At 54.3% G+C, this 17243-nt stretch overlaps 1 protein-coding gene across 1 annotated transcript; it reads right to left on the bottom strand.

Annotated features, from left to right (window-relative positions):
- Positions 1–874: 874 nt before the first annotated feature.
- MUCL3 (mucin like 3) lies at positions 875–16584 on the bottom strand. Its single transcript, XM_040997114.1, has 5 exons — positions 16533–16584; positions 13581–13681; positions 9999–10053; positions 1494–2029; positions 875–1021 (listed from the first exon to the last, which is right to left on the bottom strand). Exons 1-5 carry the CDS (start codon positions 16582–16584, stop codon positions 875–877), a joined length of 891 nt encoding a protein of 296 aa, XP_040853048.1.
- Between the last annotated feature and the right edge of the window lie 659 nt (positions 16585–17243).

Genomic DNA, 17243 nt, shown 5'->3' with positions numbered 1-17243 from the left:
CATAAGGTTGTTCCACGCTGGAAAGAGAATCCAAAAGGCATACACACATGGAACGCCAACAGGAGGAAAGCCAGAATTGGGGGTGCGGGTGTGAGGAGGGAGAATAGGGGCAGGAGAGAAGACAAGGGGTCCTACAAGATGAAGCCACGAGTTTTTTCTAGTGAAAGAGACAGAAAACCAAGCTGAGTGGAGAACACCCCCAGGAAGACTTGGGATGAAAATCAGCAGATGAGGGTGTTGACCCACCCAAGGCTGAGCCGGCCAAGCCAGCAGAAACTCCTGCAGACATCTAGAAAGACAAAGGGCTTGGGAAGGAAGAGTGGGGAATCATCTGTGTGAGAGCAGTGCATTTTTTTCTAAAATTTTCCTTGCTTCTGGGAATGGAGAGGCTAGAGAAGGAAACAAAACCTCTTTTTAGATCCTTTTGTTTTCACTAAAAAGGGAGAAAAATGGAGAGGCAAGAGCCTTGGAAGCTCAGAGACAGCCTGTTTCCACATCAGTCAGAGGCCCACTCACAAGTCAGCAAGAGCAGCACCTTCCTTTTGGCTCCCTGGGCCACACCCATCCCAAGTCTCAGTGTCCTGGATTGCTCTTCACCCCACATGTCCATCAAGCCCCTCTTGGGTCTCCAGCCATCACTTTCTAAGAGAACACCCACTGGTGTGAGTCATCCTTTTCTTCTCTTTCCTCCCAATTAATATTCTTCTTGTTAATCATCTCACCTCCCGGCCAGTTTCAACAAAGAACCTCAGCAAATGGAGTGCCAATGTTGGCTACCCTTCCCGGAGTCCAGCAAATCAGCATTTTGAGTCTCATTTCTCATTCAAGAGAGGGACAGAGTGTGGAGGCTCTGGGGGTGGATTCTTCTCAGAGATCATCGCGGGAAGGGGATCTGGCCCCCGCCCAGAGTCTGCTGCTCCATCAGGTAGACTGGGTAGGAGTTGGGGCCCCCATCATCATCTGGCTCGTTGTCCTCAGCGTCCTGGGTCCGTGCATGGCGTGTTCGAGTCAAGTAGCAGATCTGTGGTCAGAAGAGAAGAATGAGATGCACCTGCTACACAACTTGCTTCCCTCAACTATCTCCTCCTGAGGCCCTTTATTCCATTATTCCTGAGCCTTCAGGTTCCCTTTTTCTCAAGATCTCATCTGAGCCTTGATCTTCATTCCAGCCCCAGATCCAACACAACAAGGCCCAGATCCCATCTCTACCCACTTCTGTCCTGTATATCCTTATAGCCTTATATCCCCTCTCTTCGCACCCCTCAGCTTTCTCTCTCACACCCTTTTCATCTGAGACATGGCCTTTTCACCAATTAGAACATTCCCCATCCTGCTGTGCATTACTTATTTTTCCCCTGAGTTTTGCCACCACTGCCCCCTCCATTGCCATTTCCTCCCCCACCATCTCTTGGAGTCATCATTCCTCCTAACGCAGACCCCTAGCCTCATCCTGCCTCATTGTTTCATTCCTCTGGGACTCCCCTATCCCTTACCAAGAAAACCAGGCCAAGGAACATGAGCAGAAGAATCACAGCCACCAGAACCACGATGACTATGGCCCAGGCAGGAAATGGATCCTCCCCTTCCGTTTCTGTGGCCTGCAGACCTCCCTGTGTGACCTTATCCTGGATCGTGTGGCCTGTAACTTGTGATGTGCCGGAACTGGGATCCGTTCTAGATGTGGCGCTGGGGAAAGAATTATTGAGTGCTGGATGGGTAACCACAGTTCTGTTTAAGCAGGATGTTGTCGTGGATGTGTTCCTTGTAGTCCTAACTACAGGTCTTGGTGTTTCTGTGGCAGCTGCTGTCTTGTCAGGACTTTCTGTGGACTTCCTTGGGGATGTTGTGGTTTCTGTGTCTGCCTTGGTATTGCTTGGGTGTGCTGTAGACTTCTCTGAGCCATTTGTGGTTTCCTCTGTGGTTAATGTGGTTTTTTGGAGGGTTTCTGTGGCCTTTGTTAGGGTTTCTGTCATATCCCTGTGGGCTGATGTTGTCCTTTCTTCATGCTCTGTAGGTGCTCCTTGGGTACCTGTGATCCCCTCAGGAGCTGATGTCCTTTCTTCATGCCCTGTAGATGTTTCTTGGGTACCTGTGAGCCCATAGGCTGATGTTGTCCTTTCTTCATGCCCTGTAGGTGTTTCTTGGGTACCTGTGAGCCCATAGGCTGATGTTGTCCTTTCTTCATGCCCTGTAGGTGTTTCTTGGGTACCTGTGAGCCCATAGGCTGATGTTGTCCTTTCTTCATGCCCTGTAGATGTTCCTTGGGTACCTGTGATCTCCTCAGGAGCTGATGTTGTCCTTTCTTCATGCCCTGTAGATGTTCCTTGGGCATCTGTAATCCCATGGGATGATGTTGTTCTTTCTTCATGCCCTGTAGGTGTTCCTTGGGTACCTGTGAGCCCATAGGCTGATGTTGTCCTTTCTTCGTGCCCTGTAGATGTTCCTTGGGTACCTGTGATCTCCTCAGGAGCTGATGTTGTCCTTTCTTCATGCCCTGTAGGTGTTCCTTGGGCATCTGTAATCCCATGGGATGATGTTGGCCTTTCTTCATGCCCTGTAGCTGTTCCTTGGGTACCTGTGAGCCCATAGGCTGATGTTGTCCTTTCTTCATGCCCTGTAGATGTTCCTTGGGTACCTGTGATCTCCTCAGGAGCTGATGTTGTCCTTTCTTCATGCCCTGTAGGTGTTCCTTGGGCATCTGTAATCCCATGGGATGATGTTGTTCTTTCTTCATGCCCTGTAGCTGTTCCTTGGGCATCTGTGGTCTCCTCAAGAGCTGTTGTTGTCTTTTCTTCATGCCCTGTAGGTGTTCCTTGGGTACCTGTGAGTCCGTGGACTGGTGTAGCTGCTTCGTCATGCCCAACAGATGTTCCTTGGGTACCTGTAAGCCCATGGGCTGATGTGGTCTTTTCTTCCTGCCCTGTAGGTGTTGCTGAGGGTGCTCCATTCTCAGCAACTGATGAAGTCTCCTTTATGTGTTGTGTGGTCCCTGGGGACTTGTCTGTATGTCCATAATCCTTAGTACTTTCTGACTCCCCTGAGGGCCTTGAGGTCACTGTGGTTTTCTCTGAGAACAATGTGGTGCTTCCATGGACCTCTGTACTGCTTAAGTCATGGAAAGGAGTTGTGGCCTTGTGAGAACTGACACTTTCATTGTCTAAAGTCGTGCTCCCCTTATCTGAAGGTCTTAAACTTGTAGTAGGGACTTTTGTCACTGTTGTTCTGCTTGTCGTTGACTTAAGACATGTTGTTTTGCTCTTGGGGGTTGAAGTTGGATGTCCAGCAGTTGATCCTGTTGTTGTTGTGTTAGCATTATCAGCAGAGCGGCTGCTCCGGATGGCTTGTTTCCCACCTTGATCATTGGGGCTTTGCTTGGAAGTGGGTGGAGCTTCAGGACGAGTTGTAGAGCTTCCCTGGCCTGTAAGTTTGGAGCTGACTGTAGGTTTGTGACCTGGACTGGAAGTGGTGTTGCAGCGGCGTTTTGTGGTCTCTGTAGAACTAGGGAGCCCTGTGGGCCTTTGCCCTGATGGCAGAACCAACTGGTTGGAGGAAGAAGTGCTGGAAACAAGGCCTGAAGTGAGCAGAAGCGAAGGATCCACTGTGGAGGCTTCACCCGTCCTCTGAAGTTCTTGATGTGTAACCGCACCTGCACAAGTAGAAAAGTAAATAAGAAACCGCCCCCAAGTTCTTCCCTGCCTGCCGCCATCTCCAGGATGGTTCCCCAGGGATCTATCTCCCCAGGCAGGCTTCTCCAAATGCCTTGCTCAGGCTGTGCCCTCTGTAAACCTGCTGCCTCGGGCCGGTTCTTTCCCTCCTCTACTCCTCAACTCTTAATCCCAGGTCCTTCCGGCACCTTCTCCAATGCCCTCAAGTGAAGCCTGGCTTTGTCTCAGGGCAAATCACTCTTGCCCATGACTTTCACTTGACACCACTCTTTGTGTGCCCCTCAGCCTCCACTTCTCCTGCCATGCCCATCATGTGGCAAGGCTGTGGGAACAGGCATGGGCTTGCATTGGCTTCACCTGCACTCCTTCAGAGCCCATGTGCTGATGACAGGGGATCCTCTCCCCAGGGGATGAACTGAGAGTCAAAGGAATCATCAGAACCTCATCTACCTACCCCAACTCTGTCCCAAAACTAATAGTGTGAGAGATGAGGTGAGATTTCCAGCAGAACTTTCCACATGGTTCACAAGTGAGTGAGAGGAGTAAGTACAAGCAGAGGAGCAGAGGAAGAGTAGAGCAAGGAGCAGGTAATTTTACTTTGGAGGTGAAGTATGATCCAGACGAAGGAAGACATGAAATGACTCAACCTTGGGGTCCCCCCATGCCACTGGAGCCTTTACTTTACACCCCAAAGCCAGCAGGGGGTAGATGATTGCGGCCCCCTTAAAGGGAAGAGATGTTTGGCTTAGCAGTCTTGACAGCATCAAACAAGGCGACTAGATTGTGGGAGGTCCCAGCTGGGAGTCGGGACAAGCGGACACAAATCTTAACTCTACAAGGAAGCAATCCAATGGGACTTGATGAGGTGTCTCTGGTATGTGGTCCAGAGAGCAAGAACGAGGAGATCCCCTCAGGGACTGTGTCCTTACACAGCTGAGATTTCCCAGCTGTTAGCTCAAGGCAACAACCAGAACCTGCACCTGTTCCCAATCATGGGCAACCACAATCCACCCAGCCCCTCGCTGACAAGTAACAGAGGGGACTATGAGCAAACATGGCGAGACAAGAGAAGGGTGATACTGAGACCCAAGTGACTCCAGGGAACCAAGATCAGGGAAGAGAGGAGGGGATGCTTCCTGTCATCCTCCTGCTGGGCCAGTTTCAGTCTCCGATTCCTTGGAGGCCACAGCAATGGCAGCCTCCATCGGCCAGACCCAGGCACCCAGGCCTTTGCACCCCCAGACATTGTCTTGCTGGACTCTCTTCTGCCATGATCAATCTCCCACCTTCCACATCAGCTCCCTCAGGAGCTATCAACCCTGCTTCACATCTGGAGAACATGAATTTCACAGAAGAAATGCTGCCCCCAGCAGGGGCCACAGCCAACCATTGGGGTGTACTCATTAGAAGGCGGGGCCTATGAGGAGGACATACATTCACTCTGACTCTCCTTGGAGGCTGAAAATCATTCTCGGCCTTTCCCTTTGAGGGTCAAGGCTCAGAGACATTGCACAATCTCCCCAAGAACACCCAGCAAGTTGAGCCAGAGTCTGAATGCAAGTTCTAGACTGTGAGCCCCAGCCCTTACCGATTAAGGTCACAGGGCACAGCCTGTGAGGTGTTTCTGGCTCTCTGGGAAAGAAGGACACTGATATTTGGGAAGCTCCTGTTGTATGATGTTCACATCATTTGGTTTTTGAATTTTTCCCATGAAATCACAAAGCCAAAACCATGATCATTCCATTTTACAGGTGGGAAGGGGAAGCAGAGAGCAAGGTCAGGTCATGGGCAAAGCCAGGTTCAGTACTGCAGCCCCAGGCTCGGCTACACGGTAAGGGATTGCACAGCCAACGGAACAGCAGCAGCTCAGAGCAGCAACTCAGCCTGGCTGGACAGTCAGAGGACAAAGCTGCAGCTGGAACCCAGGCTCCACGCCTCGCCAGTGCCACAGCCTTGCCCCGGTCCCTTCAGCACTCCAACACCTTCAACCCTGGATAAGAAGGATGCTCCCTGTCTCAGCTCAGGGTGAGGGTTAGGAAATGTGGAACATAAAAACACGGGATGAACTGCAGACTTCAAATCAGGCCCATGCTATGCCTTGTCACCCTCCCAGCTGCAGGAGTGGCAGAGCCCAAGTCTCCCCATCTGTCTGGAACAGCCCAGGGGTCTCTCCTGCACCCCCTGCCTCCTCACCTCTGTAAGGCAGCCCTGTGCCTTTCTGGGTCACTTCTCCTGCAATGTCTCATCAATACCCACTTCTTAGTAGTATACTGTAAGTGCGCTTTTATTTCCACCATGGCAGGAGTTTTCATCTTGTTTATCTATAGAATGGTGTGTGGCCCATAGGAGGCCCTTCATAAATATGAACTGGATGATGAATGAAAGAAAACTTATAGAGGCTGGCCTTGTGGCATAGCAAGCTAAGCCTCCAACTGCGATGCCAGCATCTTATATGAGCACTCACTATAGTCTCAGCTGCTTCACTTCTGATCCAGCTCCCTGCTAATGATCTGGGAAAGCAACAGATTACCCAAGCACTTGGGCCCCTGTTACCTACACAGGAGACCCAGATAGAATTCCTGACTCTGGACCTTGACCTTGTTCAACCCTGGCTATTACAGCCATCTGGGGAGTGAATGAATGGAAGACCTCTCTCTCCCTGCAACTAATTTTCAAATAAGACAAATATAGAAATATATCTGTACTTTAAGGCAGATGGGAACTCCTCAGAAGTATCACTAACAACTGTTCATTAAGCTAAGACAAACATATTGACAACCTCTAAAGACTGGACCATGAAAGGATGACTTTGCCATGTTAGATAATTAAGGGCCTGAGATCTATGATGTGGGAAGGAGGCCTTTAGTCATCTGGGCTGTCAGTCATCATCAGGATCAGTTGGCAACTAGATGCAGAGAGCTAGGTCTTACACTTCCATGTCTGCATCGAAACATCATGGGGCCATAGACGGTTAGGCCCGGGGTGGAGCCCTGGCAAGTCCTTGCTCCTATGATCATGTAGCCGAGCAGTAACTGCACTCCCAGAATGAAGGGGCCATCTCCTCTCTACCTGGGGCAGCAACTTCATTTTCCTGAGAGGTTCTCACCGTGAGATATTCATTTCACTTACTACAATAATGACCTGGAAGGAACTGTCTTTCCCACCAGCTGATCCTGTTTGAAAAGGAAGACATCAGCCCAGCCACTCACACCTCACCCAGAAAGACATTGTTGGTGCTTCTTGGGGTCCTAGTCCCCCCCAAAGTGGCTTACTGCATTGACAATAATGCAGGTAAATGTTCACTAAAAAGTGTGTTCAGTAGGAGCTCAATATGTGACCTAAAACTCAGGCACAGGAAAAAAAAAAATTAAGGGAAAACAGGTGCAAATGGTTGCCTAAATTCTAAAGATTTTTCAGAGGGATTTATTTCTTCCATACTTCACGTACTATAGGGAGCACACATTATTTTCATCATAGAAATTAAGTAACATTCATTGTAGAAAGTCCTTTTAAGATTCTCTGAGGATGGGCCCGGCGGCATGGCCTAGCAGCCAAAGTCCTCACCTTGAACATGCCGGGTTCCCATATGGACTCTGGTTCTAATCCCAGCAGCCCCGCTTCCCATCCAGCTCCCTGCTGTGGCCTTGGAAAACAGTTGAAAACAGCCCAAATCCTTGGGACCCTACACCCGAGTGGGAGACGTGGAAGAAGTTCCTGGATCCTGGCTTCGGATCGGCATAGCACCGGCCGTTGCGGCCACTTGGGGAGTGAATCATCGGACGGAAGATTTTTCTCTGTTTCTCCTCTCTGTATATCTGACTTACCAATAAAAATAAAATAAATCTTAAAAAAAAAAAAAAAGATTCTCTGAGGAACCCCACCTCAGTGCCATCTCCGGCCCACCTGTGTCTCTCTTGGAGCTGATTGAGATGGACTCCGCACCTGTGCTATCAGGCTGACTGCTTCTGCCCCTGCAGTTCTGGGACTGCCTGCTCCTACAGGTGAGGATGGGGCAGACCACATCCGTGGGATATGGAAGATACCTCAGAATTGTAGCTGAAGTACTTCCTCCATGCCAATCATGCCTGTCCCTCCCTGATGGCCTCACTCTCTGTGGACACAGTGTACGCCCAGCCGCAGTCCACCCATCTACCCCACCCCAGACTGCGGTCCTCCCTGCTCTCTTCACTCCCTCTCCTCTGCAGGATCCAAGCACCCAGCTGCCCTTGCCCCTCATACCACCCTCTCCTTGTGTCCTCCCCAGCCTGGCTCCAGTGAGGCCACAGCCACATTGCATTTCCCATCCATGTTGTCTTCCCTCTGCCCGCCGCTCTGAACAAACTCCTCTGCCTGTGGACTCGTGTAGCGATTCAGGACCTGGTCTCTTCCGCCCTCTGCTGGCGGCTCCTCGCTACGGAAGATGTATGCACAGTGGAACCAGAGGGAAAAGCAAGAGGGCAGCTCTGGTGTTCGGTCCCCAGGCCCTAGTGCAGAGGGAGCGAGCCAGCAGTGATCCAGGCGCAGACAGAATTCATGGTGAAGACAGATCACAGATGGCTTAAACGTTCTCCAGCCCTGTGGTTCCAGCCCCCTGCCCATTCCCCTCTGATGGCATCATGATCCTGTGCTCAAGGGAGGAGCAAAGTGCCATATCCAATACAGCTTCCCCAGCCCTGGCCATCCACATGATTACCGCAAGTGACCGTATCCCACCTCAGTCAGAGCCCACCACTGTATGTCACCCTTATGAAGACTGTCCCCAACACTGCCAGCCAGCCCCTCCACACACTGGCCCTGTACTCCACATCTCTGCTCCTGGGTCCAATCACTGTGAACTAACCTAGCAATTTTTTCTCACTTTGTGGAGTTGGCTTTACTCATCAATCTTCATTTTCTCACCAAAGCCCTGGGGTGTTTTCTGGCTGGGAAATGAGCTGCATGAGGATAAAATTGAGCTGGGAACATGGGGGTGGGGATGCCCAGAGCACCATCCGATGCTCAGCCAGTACCCAGAGAGCACCAGCTCTCCAGATTGGCCTGGCAGCATCCTCCCCAACTCAACAAGCAGTGGAGATGCAGAGGGGCCAGAGTTAGGACCAGAACCCAGATCTGCACAGACCGAGCTCCCAGGAGAGAAGCTCTCCACACCCACCTTTGGGCAGCAGGTGGCAGGTGATGGGGTCTCCCCATCACACCCCAAGAAACTCACCCATGCCCACCCTCGGGTCAGCAGGTGGCAGGGGGTGCTTCACCTACTTACCCCACTACACCCCACCTATATATCTTGAGAAGCCCCCCCACCCCCCGCTACTTTCCTGGGTCTCCCTCTTCTCAGTTATAAGGTAGGAGTGTCATTCCACACCTTGGGGGACATGGCAACACACTTGTTGCACCCAGCCCACCAGAGCTGCCAGCCCATACAGAGTCTTGATACAAACTCCAGGAAGCCCCCTTGGGTGGGTGTGGCCCTAAAAGCCTTGACCTAAGCAGCAGGGAGTACAGGGTGGATTTGGTCTCTTACATCCCCTCTGGCTGGCAAATCAGAGCAGCGTGCACCCTGGCCCCTGCAGCCCCATGCCTGCTCCCCTTCACCCCATCTCAGGGATTGGCCATCCCAGCCACAGGTACTGAAATTCAAGCCCCTTCTGAGTTCTACACCACCCCTCCCCTGAGCAATGGCATCCCCTTTGCCCCGCAAGCATCTTACCTGCCTCCAAAGAAGCTAGCAGGAGCAGAAGATAGCACTGGAAGCCAACGACACAGCGGGGTCTGCAGGCCAGTGGTTGGGCCATGTCAGAGCTGGGTGACTGCTCAGAACCATGGGCCGGGGACCCCTCATCTTATATGGAGCTAGTTTGACGTCATGGGGGTTGGGGCCCCTGGAGAGTAAGCCTTAAACAAATGAAGTGGCCCCACCCCACGGGGGTGCCCTGATAAGAGGATACCGCAGGCTCGCTGTGTCATAGAGCTTACGTAAGGGGTGGGATCCAGCGACAGGGAGAGAGAACTAGGAGGGAGGACTCCCGACCCAGCCCCGGCAAATGGAAGGGTTGGGCAGGGATGACTCTGGGCAGGAAGGCAGTAGTTGGTAAGTTCTAGAAGGACCAAGATCAGACTGGGGTAGGCCAGGCGGGGGCAGAGGGAAGGGGGCGTTCTGGGTGAAAGTTCACATTCCAAGCCCATCCCAGGGCTCCCCGATCGCAGCCCTCCATGGGCCTCACGCGTCAGCTGGGCTCTCCACACCCCTTACTCACACACGGGCCACTCTTGCTGCCCTGGGTGGAGCTGTCCGCAGGGATCAGGTGAAAGATCAGAGAAGGGAGAAGCCTTTACACAGCCACTGCTGCACAGGCAGGTGCTTCAGGATGCCCACACATGGCACAGCAAGCTGTGGGGACGGCGAGGGCACGGTCAAGAATGGGAGACCAATCCAGAGTGTGGGGACCGCCACCACACACTTCACAAAGAGCTCAGGCCAACCAGGGGCGCTGAGGCCCAAGTGCGGTAGTTACTCAGCATTCTGGGTCTTCTGCCCCTTTTGCCCTACCCACCCAAGCCTGATGAGCAGCTCTTTGCCTCAAAACCCCCACCTGCTCCTCCACAGACCTGCTCTTGGAGATGAGACCCCCTCTGCTTCCCACCCACCTCATGCCCAGCCTAAAGCAAGCATCAGCTCTAGGGTGGTCTCCCTAGTGTTGTAGCAGTCCCTGCGTCCCTAGTGTTTAGGGCTAGGAGAGAGGTGCATGCACTCTAGGATCTCTAAGAGATCCCACCTGTTCCGCCATGGGCTCATTCAGTTGCTCCAGGTCTCCCCAGTGGGAGCACTCCAGGGTCAGGCTTTGCTTCTGGCACCCCAGCATCCCCCTGCACCCGGGCTGGTGCCTCACCCACAGCCCTCACAGGTGCCTCCTGCCCTACATCATACAGAGGGCAGGCTAGCTTAGCGAAGTGGTGCAGCAGAACAAGTAGAGAGGCTGAGGCCTGGAGAATAGGAGGCCGGGCCCCGGGGCCAGCTGGGGTGCAGGAGAGGCTGAGAGGACTAAAACCGTGGCTCTCTCTCCTCGCCTGGCATGACTCGTGCCTAAGCCCTAGGCAGGGCTGGAATGGGTGGGAAGAGAACAGGAGGCCAAGTGTTCATTAGTACAATTGATGGGAGATTAATGAGGCTCCGTGCAGACCGACCAAAACCTGACTCCTCAGAACTGGGCTTCCTGGGCCGTGCATGATGCAGGGTGGAGAGGCTGAGGCCGAAGCAGACCTTCCCCTGTGACTCCATCTGGGCTTTCCACCTGCTCCCCAGCCCTCCCTGTGCCTAGGGACCTAGACCTCCAAGACAGAGATCCAGGAGAAATGGGGCCATTTCTGAGGATCTTCTTGCTACTAGGCTTTCAGGCAGGGAAGGGGAGGCATGCTCCTGGCATTCAGTGGGTAAAGGTTAGAGGTGCTGCTAACCCCCAGAATAGCCTCCTTGGCAATGACCCAGCCCAGCATGCCAGTCATGCCACACTTGCAAGTCTCCACTTTGGAAAGCCTTTTTTGAAAAAATGATTTCCATTGTCTTTATTGATGGATATGTTGAGAAGAAAGAGCATTTCCATTCACTGGCTCACTCCACTGATACCAGCCGTAGTCTAAACTGCACCAAGTCAGGCCAGGACCCCAGAATTCAATGTGGCTCTCCCATGTGGGTGGCAGGGACCCAAGTAGTTGAGACATCATCTGCTGCCTCCCCAGGAGCACATTAAACTAGTGGTTGGACTCAGGAGCACAGCTGGGACTAGAGCCCAGGCCCTCTGAGACAGGATATGCACAACCCAACCAGGGTCTTAGTCACTGCACCAAATGCCTGTCCATGCAATAAGCTGACTCAGTGTTTGTGAATGGCTGTCCCACTCCCTCCTTTTGTAGCTACCGTTCTACCCAGAGGGCCCAGACATCCAGGGCAGGTGGACCTGGGGGCAAGGAGAGACCCAAGTGGACCTCTGAAAGTCTTACTGCATTGGGGCAGGAGGCTGAGGGAGGCAGCCCCACTGATACCAAGGCTTGAACGTGCTGAGCACCTCCCTGGTGAGGCCCAGCCTGAGGCTGGCAAGGCCCTCCTCCCCTCTCCACTAAACACAAGTGAGTCTCAGGATAGGGAAGCGACGTGTCCCAGGCCACACACTTGGCAAGTGACAGCAAACACAGCAGCTGGAAGCACAGTGGCAGGGGAGGGCATTAGTTTATTTAGCAGCATTTGTGGCCCAGAGCAGATCCCGCATCTTTCCTGGAGGGATAAAATCAGGGGGCCCAGTGAGATTCCCTATAGAAGGAGCATGAAGGGGAAACCCCCATCTTGCTCCTGGGCCCTGAGTGGCCTCAGCTCAGGAACATCTCCGGCAGCTGGACACGGGGTGGGAATGGGAAGAAGTCAATGTTGCTCTTGGTCCAACCCAGACTCTGTGAGGCTGGGAAGGCCCCTGGTGCCCACCTGACCCTAGTCCTTCCTTTGTGGATGAAGAACCACAGTCTCAGGGAGCAAAATGATTGCTGCAGGCTGCAGGGCTGGGGCGGGACAGGGGCCAGAACCTCAGCCTCCCTCTGAGCCGGACAGGGGGACACCAGGATGAGGTAGAGGCAGAGACCCCAGAAATCTACTCTTGGGAAATGGCCTCAGCCGGGGCAAATGGGACAGAAGGGCCTGGGGATTAATCTGCAGAAGACCAAAGGGGTGGGGTGTGGCCTTCCTGGTCCCGCCCCTTCACTTGACAAAGTGGCGCTGGCCACCGGCCTCCAGGTGACAGCTATAAGGGGTCACAGAGCCACAGCCGCAACCCACATGCATCTCCCTCCGGAGCTGGCAGGCCTGTGGGATGAGAGGGATTGGGGAGAGGTTAGCTGAAGAAGCCTGTGATGCTGATGCCCAGCCCACATCCCTGCCACGGTGATAGGCACCTGCAAGTCATGAGCACACAGTGGAGTCCCTTGTGTCAGCCCCAGCCAAAGACTAGAGCTGGGGGTCAGGAAGGACGGTTCCTGAGCACAGTTGCCAGATGGGCCACCTCACCAAGACGTTTCCAGAACCACACACCCTCTCAGAGGCCACCACGGCCTCACACAGCAAGGAGTTCCACTTGCACATGTGTTCAGCCTCAGACCAGCATCCTGCTGGTTACCACTACCACAGGCACAGGCATGTGCTGCTGCCGTCCTCCTAGTGCCCCTTGGGAAGCACCCACGGCCCACTGCCATCAATGCCGCCCCTTGCAATGCTCGGCTGTCTTCAGATGAGCACAGGAAAGTCTATGTTGGTTTGTTTTTGCTTTTTACACAGACACTGCAAACCACTGCTCCCGCCCCAACAAACCAAGTTCCCAGTGCTTTTCCCTGGACAGAGGCAATGGCCATGAGGGAGCCTGCACCTTGAACACCCATGGGCACATGGGAGCCATGGGAGCTTCCCACCAGCCCGCTGGGACAGATGCCATCATGCTCATTTAATCCAGCATTCAGCAACCTGGAGAGCCATAACATCACCCTGGAGTGTATCACCCAGCTGCAGTGAGCCGTGCTGCACTGGCACACACCCTGTGAGTTTTAGTTAGCCTTGTTACTGAAGATTCTGAAGCACAGAGAGCTAACTAACTTGTACCAGGCCATACAGTTACCACGGAAGGGCTGAGATAAAAAGTCCTGACCCAGCATTGCCCAAGCTCACCCGGGGCCTCCAGGGGCTGCTCTATGCCATCTTCCACCCAGTCTCTTTCTCAGAAGCCTCAGCCACCACCCCTGCCAGGCATGTTTCTCTCAGCTGTCACAAATGCTCCTTCCCCTCAAGTACCCTGTCACTCAACATAGCAGGCCATGCCACACCTCCCAGCCTGACTCTCCCTCCAGGCCCAGGTGCCAGCCCCACAAGATGACAGCTTCACTCACCATCTTGACCCCGTACATCAGGCCAACAATTGCAGCCACCAGCGTGAGGGTGATTAGCACGATGGCCCAATCTGGAATGGAGCTCTTCTGGGGCTTCAGGTCTGAGGAGCAAAGGGAGAGATGGCTACCAGAGCAGTGAGACCCCATTCCTTCCATGGCCCCCATGCCCTGGACCGTGTCTGTCTGCAACTCTGATGTCCATGTGTCTCTGAGTCCCTGTCTCTCTACGTGTCTTCTGTCATCTGGGAACGGGTGGTCCACTTGCCTCTTCTCCAACTCCTGGGCACATGGCTGCTGTCCTTTCTGAGCCTTCCCCCATATGGCAGGCTCTGTTGCATGTCTGTCTACTTCTGTGATGCCTCTGCACAGTGAGGGTCCCCCATCCCAGTCCCTCTCCCCAACATCATCCCTAGTGTTGGTCCCTAGCAGCAAACCAGAGCTTGCTGCCCAGTTTCCTTTAGCAGTTTTCCCTGGTTCCTCACCCTAAAAGTGAGTGGCATGGGGCAGGGTATGCTCTGGAAGGGATAGAACAGCCCCATAATGGTGGGATTTCCCTACCTGGCTCTCACAGCCATGAAAGAGCTTCTTACCTGGCACAGGGCTAAGCCTGGGGGACGTGGTGGCCACAGCAGTGAAATGCCCTGATGCAGCCACATTGGATGCAGATGTCACAAGCACTGTTGGAACACTCCCAGGGGCTGTGGTGGGAGAGACCCATCCTGAGAGGGCAAAGCGGCAAGGGCTGGGAGTGACCCACACCAGAGCCAAGAAGGAACCACCGCTAGCACAAGACCAAGCAAAAACCTGACCAGGGTAGCTTCTTAGCAGAAAGCAATGGATTGATCCTCTGAAAATCAAAGAACTGAACACAGCCAAGACAGTCTGAAGGAACGATAGAGCAGGACTTGCAGGGTCACTCAGCACCTGGAACCCAAGGGAGACCAAACACTTCAAAGAGCAGAGTAAAGCCCAGAGGGACCCACACAGGTGCGGTCACCACTTCCACCCAAGGCAATCTCACAAGTCAATGGACAGGAAATGGAGAGGTCTTCGCAATGAGAGGTCTAGGCTAACAGGATATCTCTGACACAGAAAGTAAACTTGGACCACTGCCTCCCTGCATGCACGGAAATTCAGACAAGTCACATGTTTCAGTGCAAAAGTTAAATGGTGAAGTTTCTGGAAGGATGGAAGGGCATATTGTCATGATCTCAGAGTAGATAAAACAAAAAAAAAATTTTAAGTGTCAGGCAAGTATGAAAGGTACAAAGCACAAGAAAAAAGTTCATCAACTGAAGGACCCCTGGGGAGCCTCAGACAAGGGCCCTGCCTCCAGTGACGCTGGGGACACTGCTGGGCTCTTGGCACAGGCAGTTCCAGCACTCCCTGGCAACGGATGGGGTCACAGGAATCTCACCTGGTGCTGGAGACACTGCTCCAGGAGCTCCAGGCCTGGGACTGCTGGGGTAAGTCCCGGAGGGTGGAGCAGCTGTTGAAAAGCTTCCAGAGACGGAGGGGAGACCCCCAGAGACAGAGGGGAAAATCCCAGAGACAGAGGGGAGGCTTGTAGAGGCAGATGGAAGGTCCCCAGAGACAGAGGGGAGACCCCCAGAGACGGAGGGGAGACCCCCAGAGACAGAGGGGAGACCCCCGGAGACAGAGGGAAGACCCCCAGAGACGGAGGGGAGACCTGTGGAGGCAGATGGAAGGTCCCCAGAGACAGAGGGGAGACCCCCAGAGACAGAGGGGAGACCCCCAGAGACAGAGGGGAGACCCCCAGAGACGGAGGGGAGACCTGTGGAGGCAGATGGAAGGTCTCCAGAGACAGAGGGGAGACCCCCGGAGACAGAGGGAAGACCCCCAGAGACGGAGGGAAGACCTGTGGAGGCAGATGGAAGGTCCCCAGAGAGAGAAGGAAGACTGCCGGAGACAGAGGGGACACCCCCGGAGACAGAGGGGAGACCCCCAGAGACAGACGGGAGACCCCCGGAGACAGACGGGCGACCTGTGGAGGCAGATGGAAGGTCCCCAGAGACAGACGGGAGACCCCCGGAGACAGAGGGGACACCCCCAGAGACAGAGGGAAGACCCCCAGAGATGGAGGGGAGACCTGTAGAGGCAGATGGAAGGTCCCCAGAGAGAGAAGGAAGACTGCCGGAGACAGAGGGGAGACCCCCGGAGACAGAGGGGAGACCCCCAGAGACAGACGGGAGACCCCCGGAGACAGAGGGGAGACCCCCAGAGACAGAGGGGACACCCCCGGAGACAGAGGGGAGACCCCCAGAGACGGACGGGAGACCCCCAGAGACAGAGGGGAGACCCCCAGAGACAGAGGGGAGACCCCCAGAGAGAGAAGGAAGACTGCCGGAGACAGAGGGAAGACCCCCAGAGACAGAGGGGAGACCCCCGGAGACGGAGGGGAGACCCCCAGAGAGAGAAGGAAGATCCCCGGAGACAGAGGGGAGACCCCCAGAGACAGAGGGAACACCCCCAGAGACAGAGGGAAGATCCCCAGAGGCAGAAGAGAGACTCCCAGAGACAGAAGGGAGACCCCCAGAGACAGAGGGGAGACCCCCGGAGACAGAGGGGAGACCCCCAGAAACAGAGGGAAGATCCCCGGAGACAGAAGGGAGACCCCCAGAGACAGAGGGAAGATCCCCGGAGGCGGAAGGAAGACTCCCAGAGATGGAGGGGAGATCTGCAGAGACAGAAGGTAGACCCCCAGAGGCGGAGGGGAGACTCCCGGAGGCAGAAGGGAGACTCCCAGAGACAGAGGGGAAACTGGCAGAGATTGAGGGCAGGTCTCCAGACACGACATCCAAATTCCCCACTGAGGTCAGCTGCGCTGTTGGATGTAGAAGAAAAGCATTGAGATGGGATCAACAGTGCTGGCTGTCTCCATGAAGACAGCACCGATATCCCCCAGATCTCCTGCCTAAGCCCTAGGCTGACCATGTCCAGCCAAGGCCTGCAAGCCCAGGAGCAGCACCAGCACGGCGTCCATGGTGTGGGTGGCAGTGTACCCAGCCAGGGCCATCAGCGCAGCTCTTTAAAGGGTCTGAGGCCTATTACAAGTCCCTGGAAAGCCAGGCGTGCCGGGGCTTCCATCAACACAGGATCGCCATTCCCAGGGAGAGGCTACCAAGCTGTCCCAGGGATTAACCTGTCCCAGCCTGATCCCAGGAAGCCAGCAGCAGTGAGGAGAGTGAGTAAGACTGTGGGGACTCCCCCACCTGGCCCTTGGGTTCTCCCTGACCAGGGCCCTCCTCCCCAGGACTGAGCCAATCCTGGGGACAGGGAGACCCTCGTGCCAACCCCCAAGATCCCTGCTTCTGTTCAGGGACCGCGCAGAATCCCAAACTCTGAAGCTCGGCCACTGTGTGCTATCAACTGAGTCTGCGTTTCTTTGCTCACAAATCAATTTGGAAGGTTTGTCCTGAGCAATAAAGGAAATGCCATTGGTGATAAGCCTGGCACACACATGGCGGTCAAGGTTACGGGGCTGGGAGGGACACCAGCAAGGAAGGAAGTGGAAATACTTCTGCTCTACTCTTAAGAAGACCGCACTGCCTCAGACTGACTGTGGCCACCCCTGCCCCTGCCCCAGCCTTGCAAGCTACTGTGATTGTCACCCATTCTCCCTACCGCTGTGGCCCCTTGTCC

This window comes from Ochotona curzoniae, unplaced genomic scaffold (genome assembly GCF_017591425.1).
Source record: "Ochotona curzoniae isolate NIBS_2020 unplaced genomic scaffold, NIBS_Ocur_1.0 contig_1221, whole genome shotgun sequence".
Classification (NCBI taxonomy): Eukaryota; Metazoa; Chordata; class Mammalia; order Lagomorpha; family Ochotonidae; genus Ochotona; species Ochotona curzoniae.
The sequence above is the reverse complement of the archived record's forward strand: the minus strand, read 5'-3'. Positions and strand labels throughout refer to the sequence as shown.

Bases quoted from the DNA above. Each gene is read 5' to 3' on its own strand.
- MUCL3 (XM_040997114.1), bottom strand. From the start codon at position 16,584: ATGGACGCCGTGCTGGTGCTGCTCCTGGGCTTGCAGGCCTTGGCTGGA. The intron at 10,054-13,580 runs GTGAGTGAAGCT...CCGTCCCCACAG, and splicing joins TGATGTACGGGGTCAAGATG to CTTGCTGTGCCATGTGTGGG. The intron at 2,030-9,998 runs GTAAAGGCTTCT...AGGGGATCACAG, and splicing joins GCCTGTGCAGCAGTGGCTGT to GTACCCAAGGAGCACCTACA.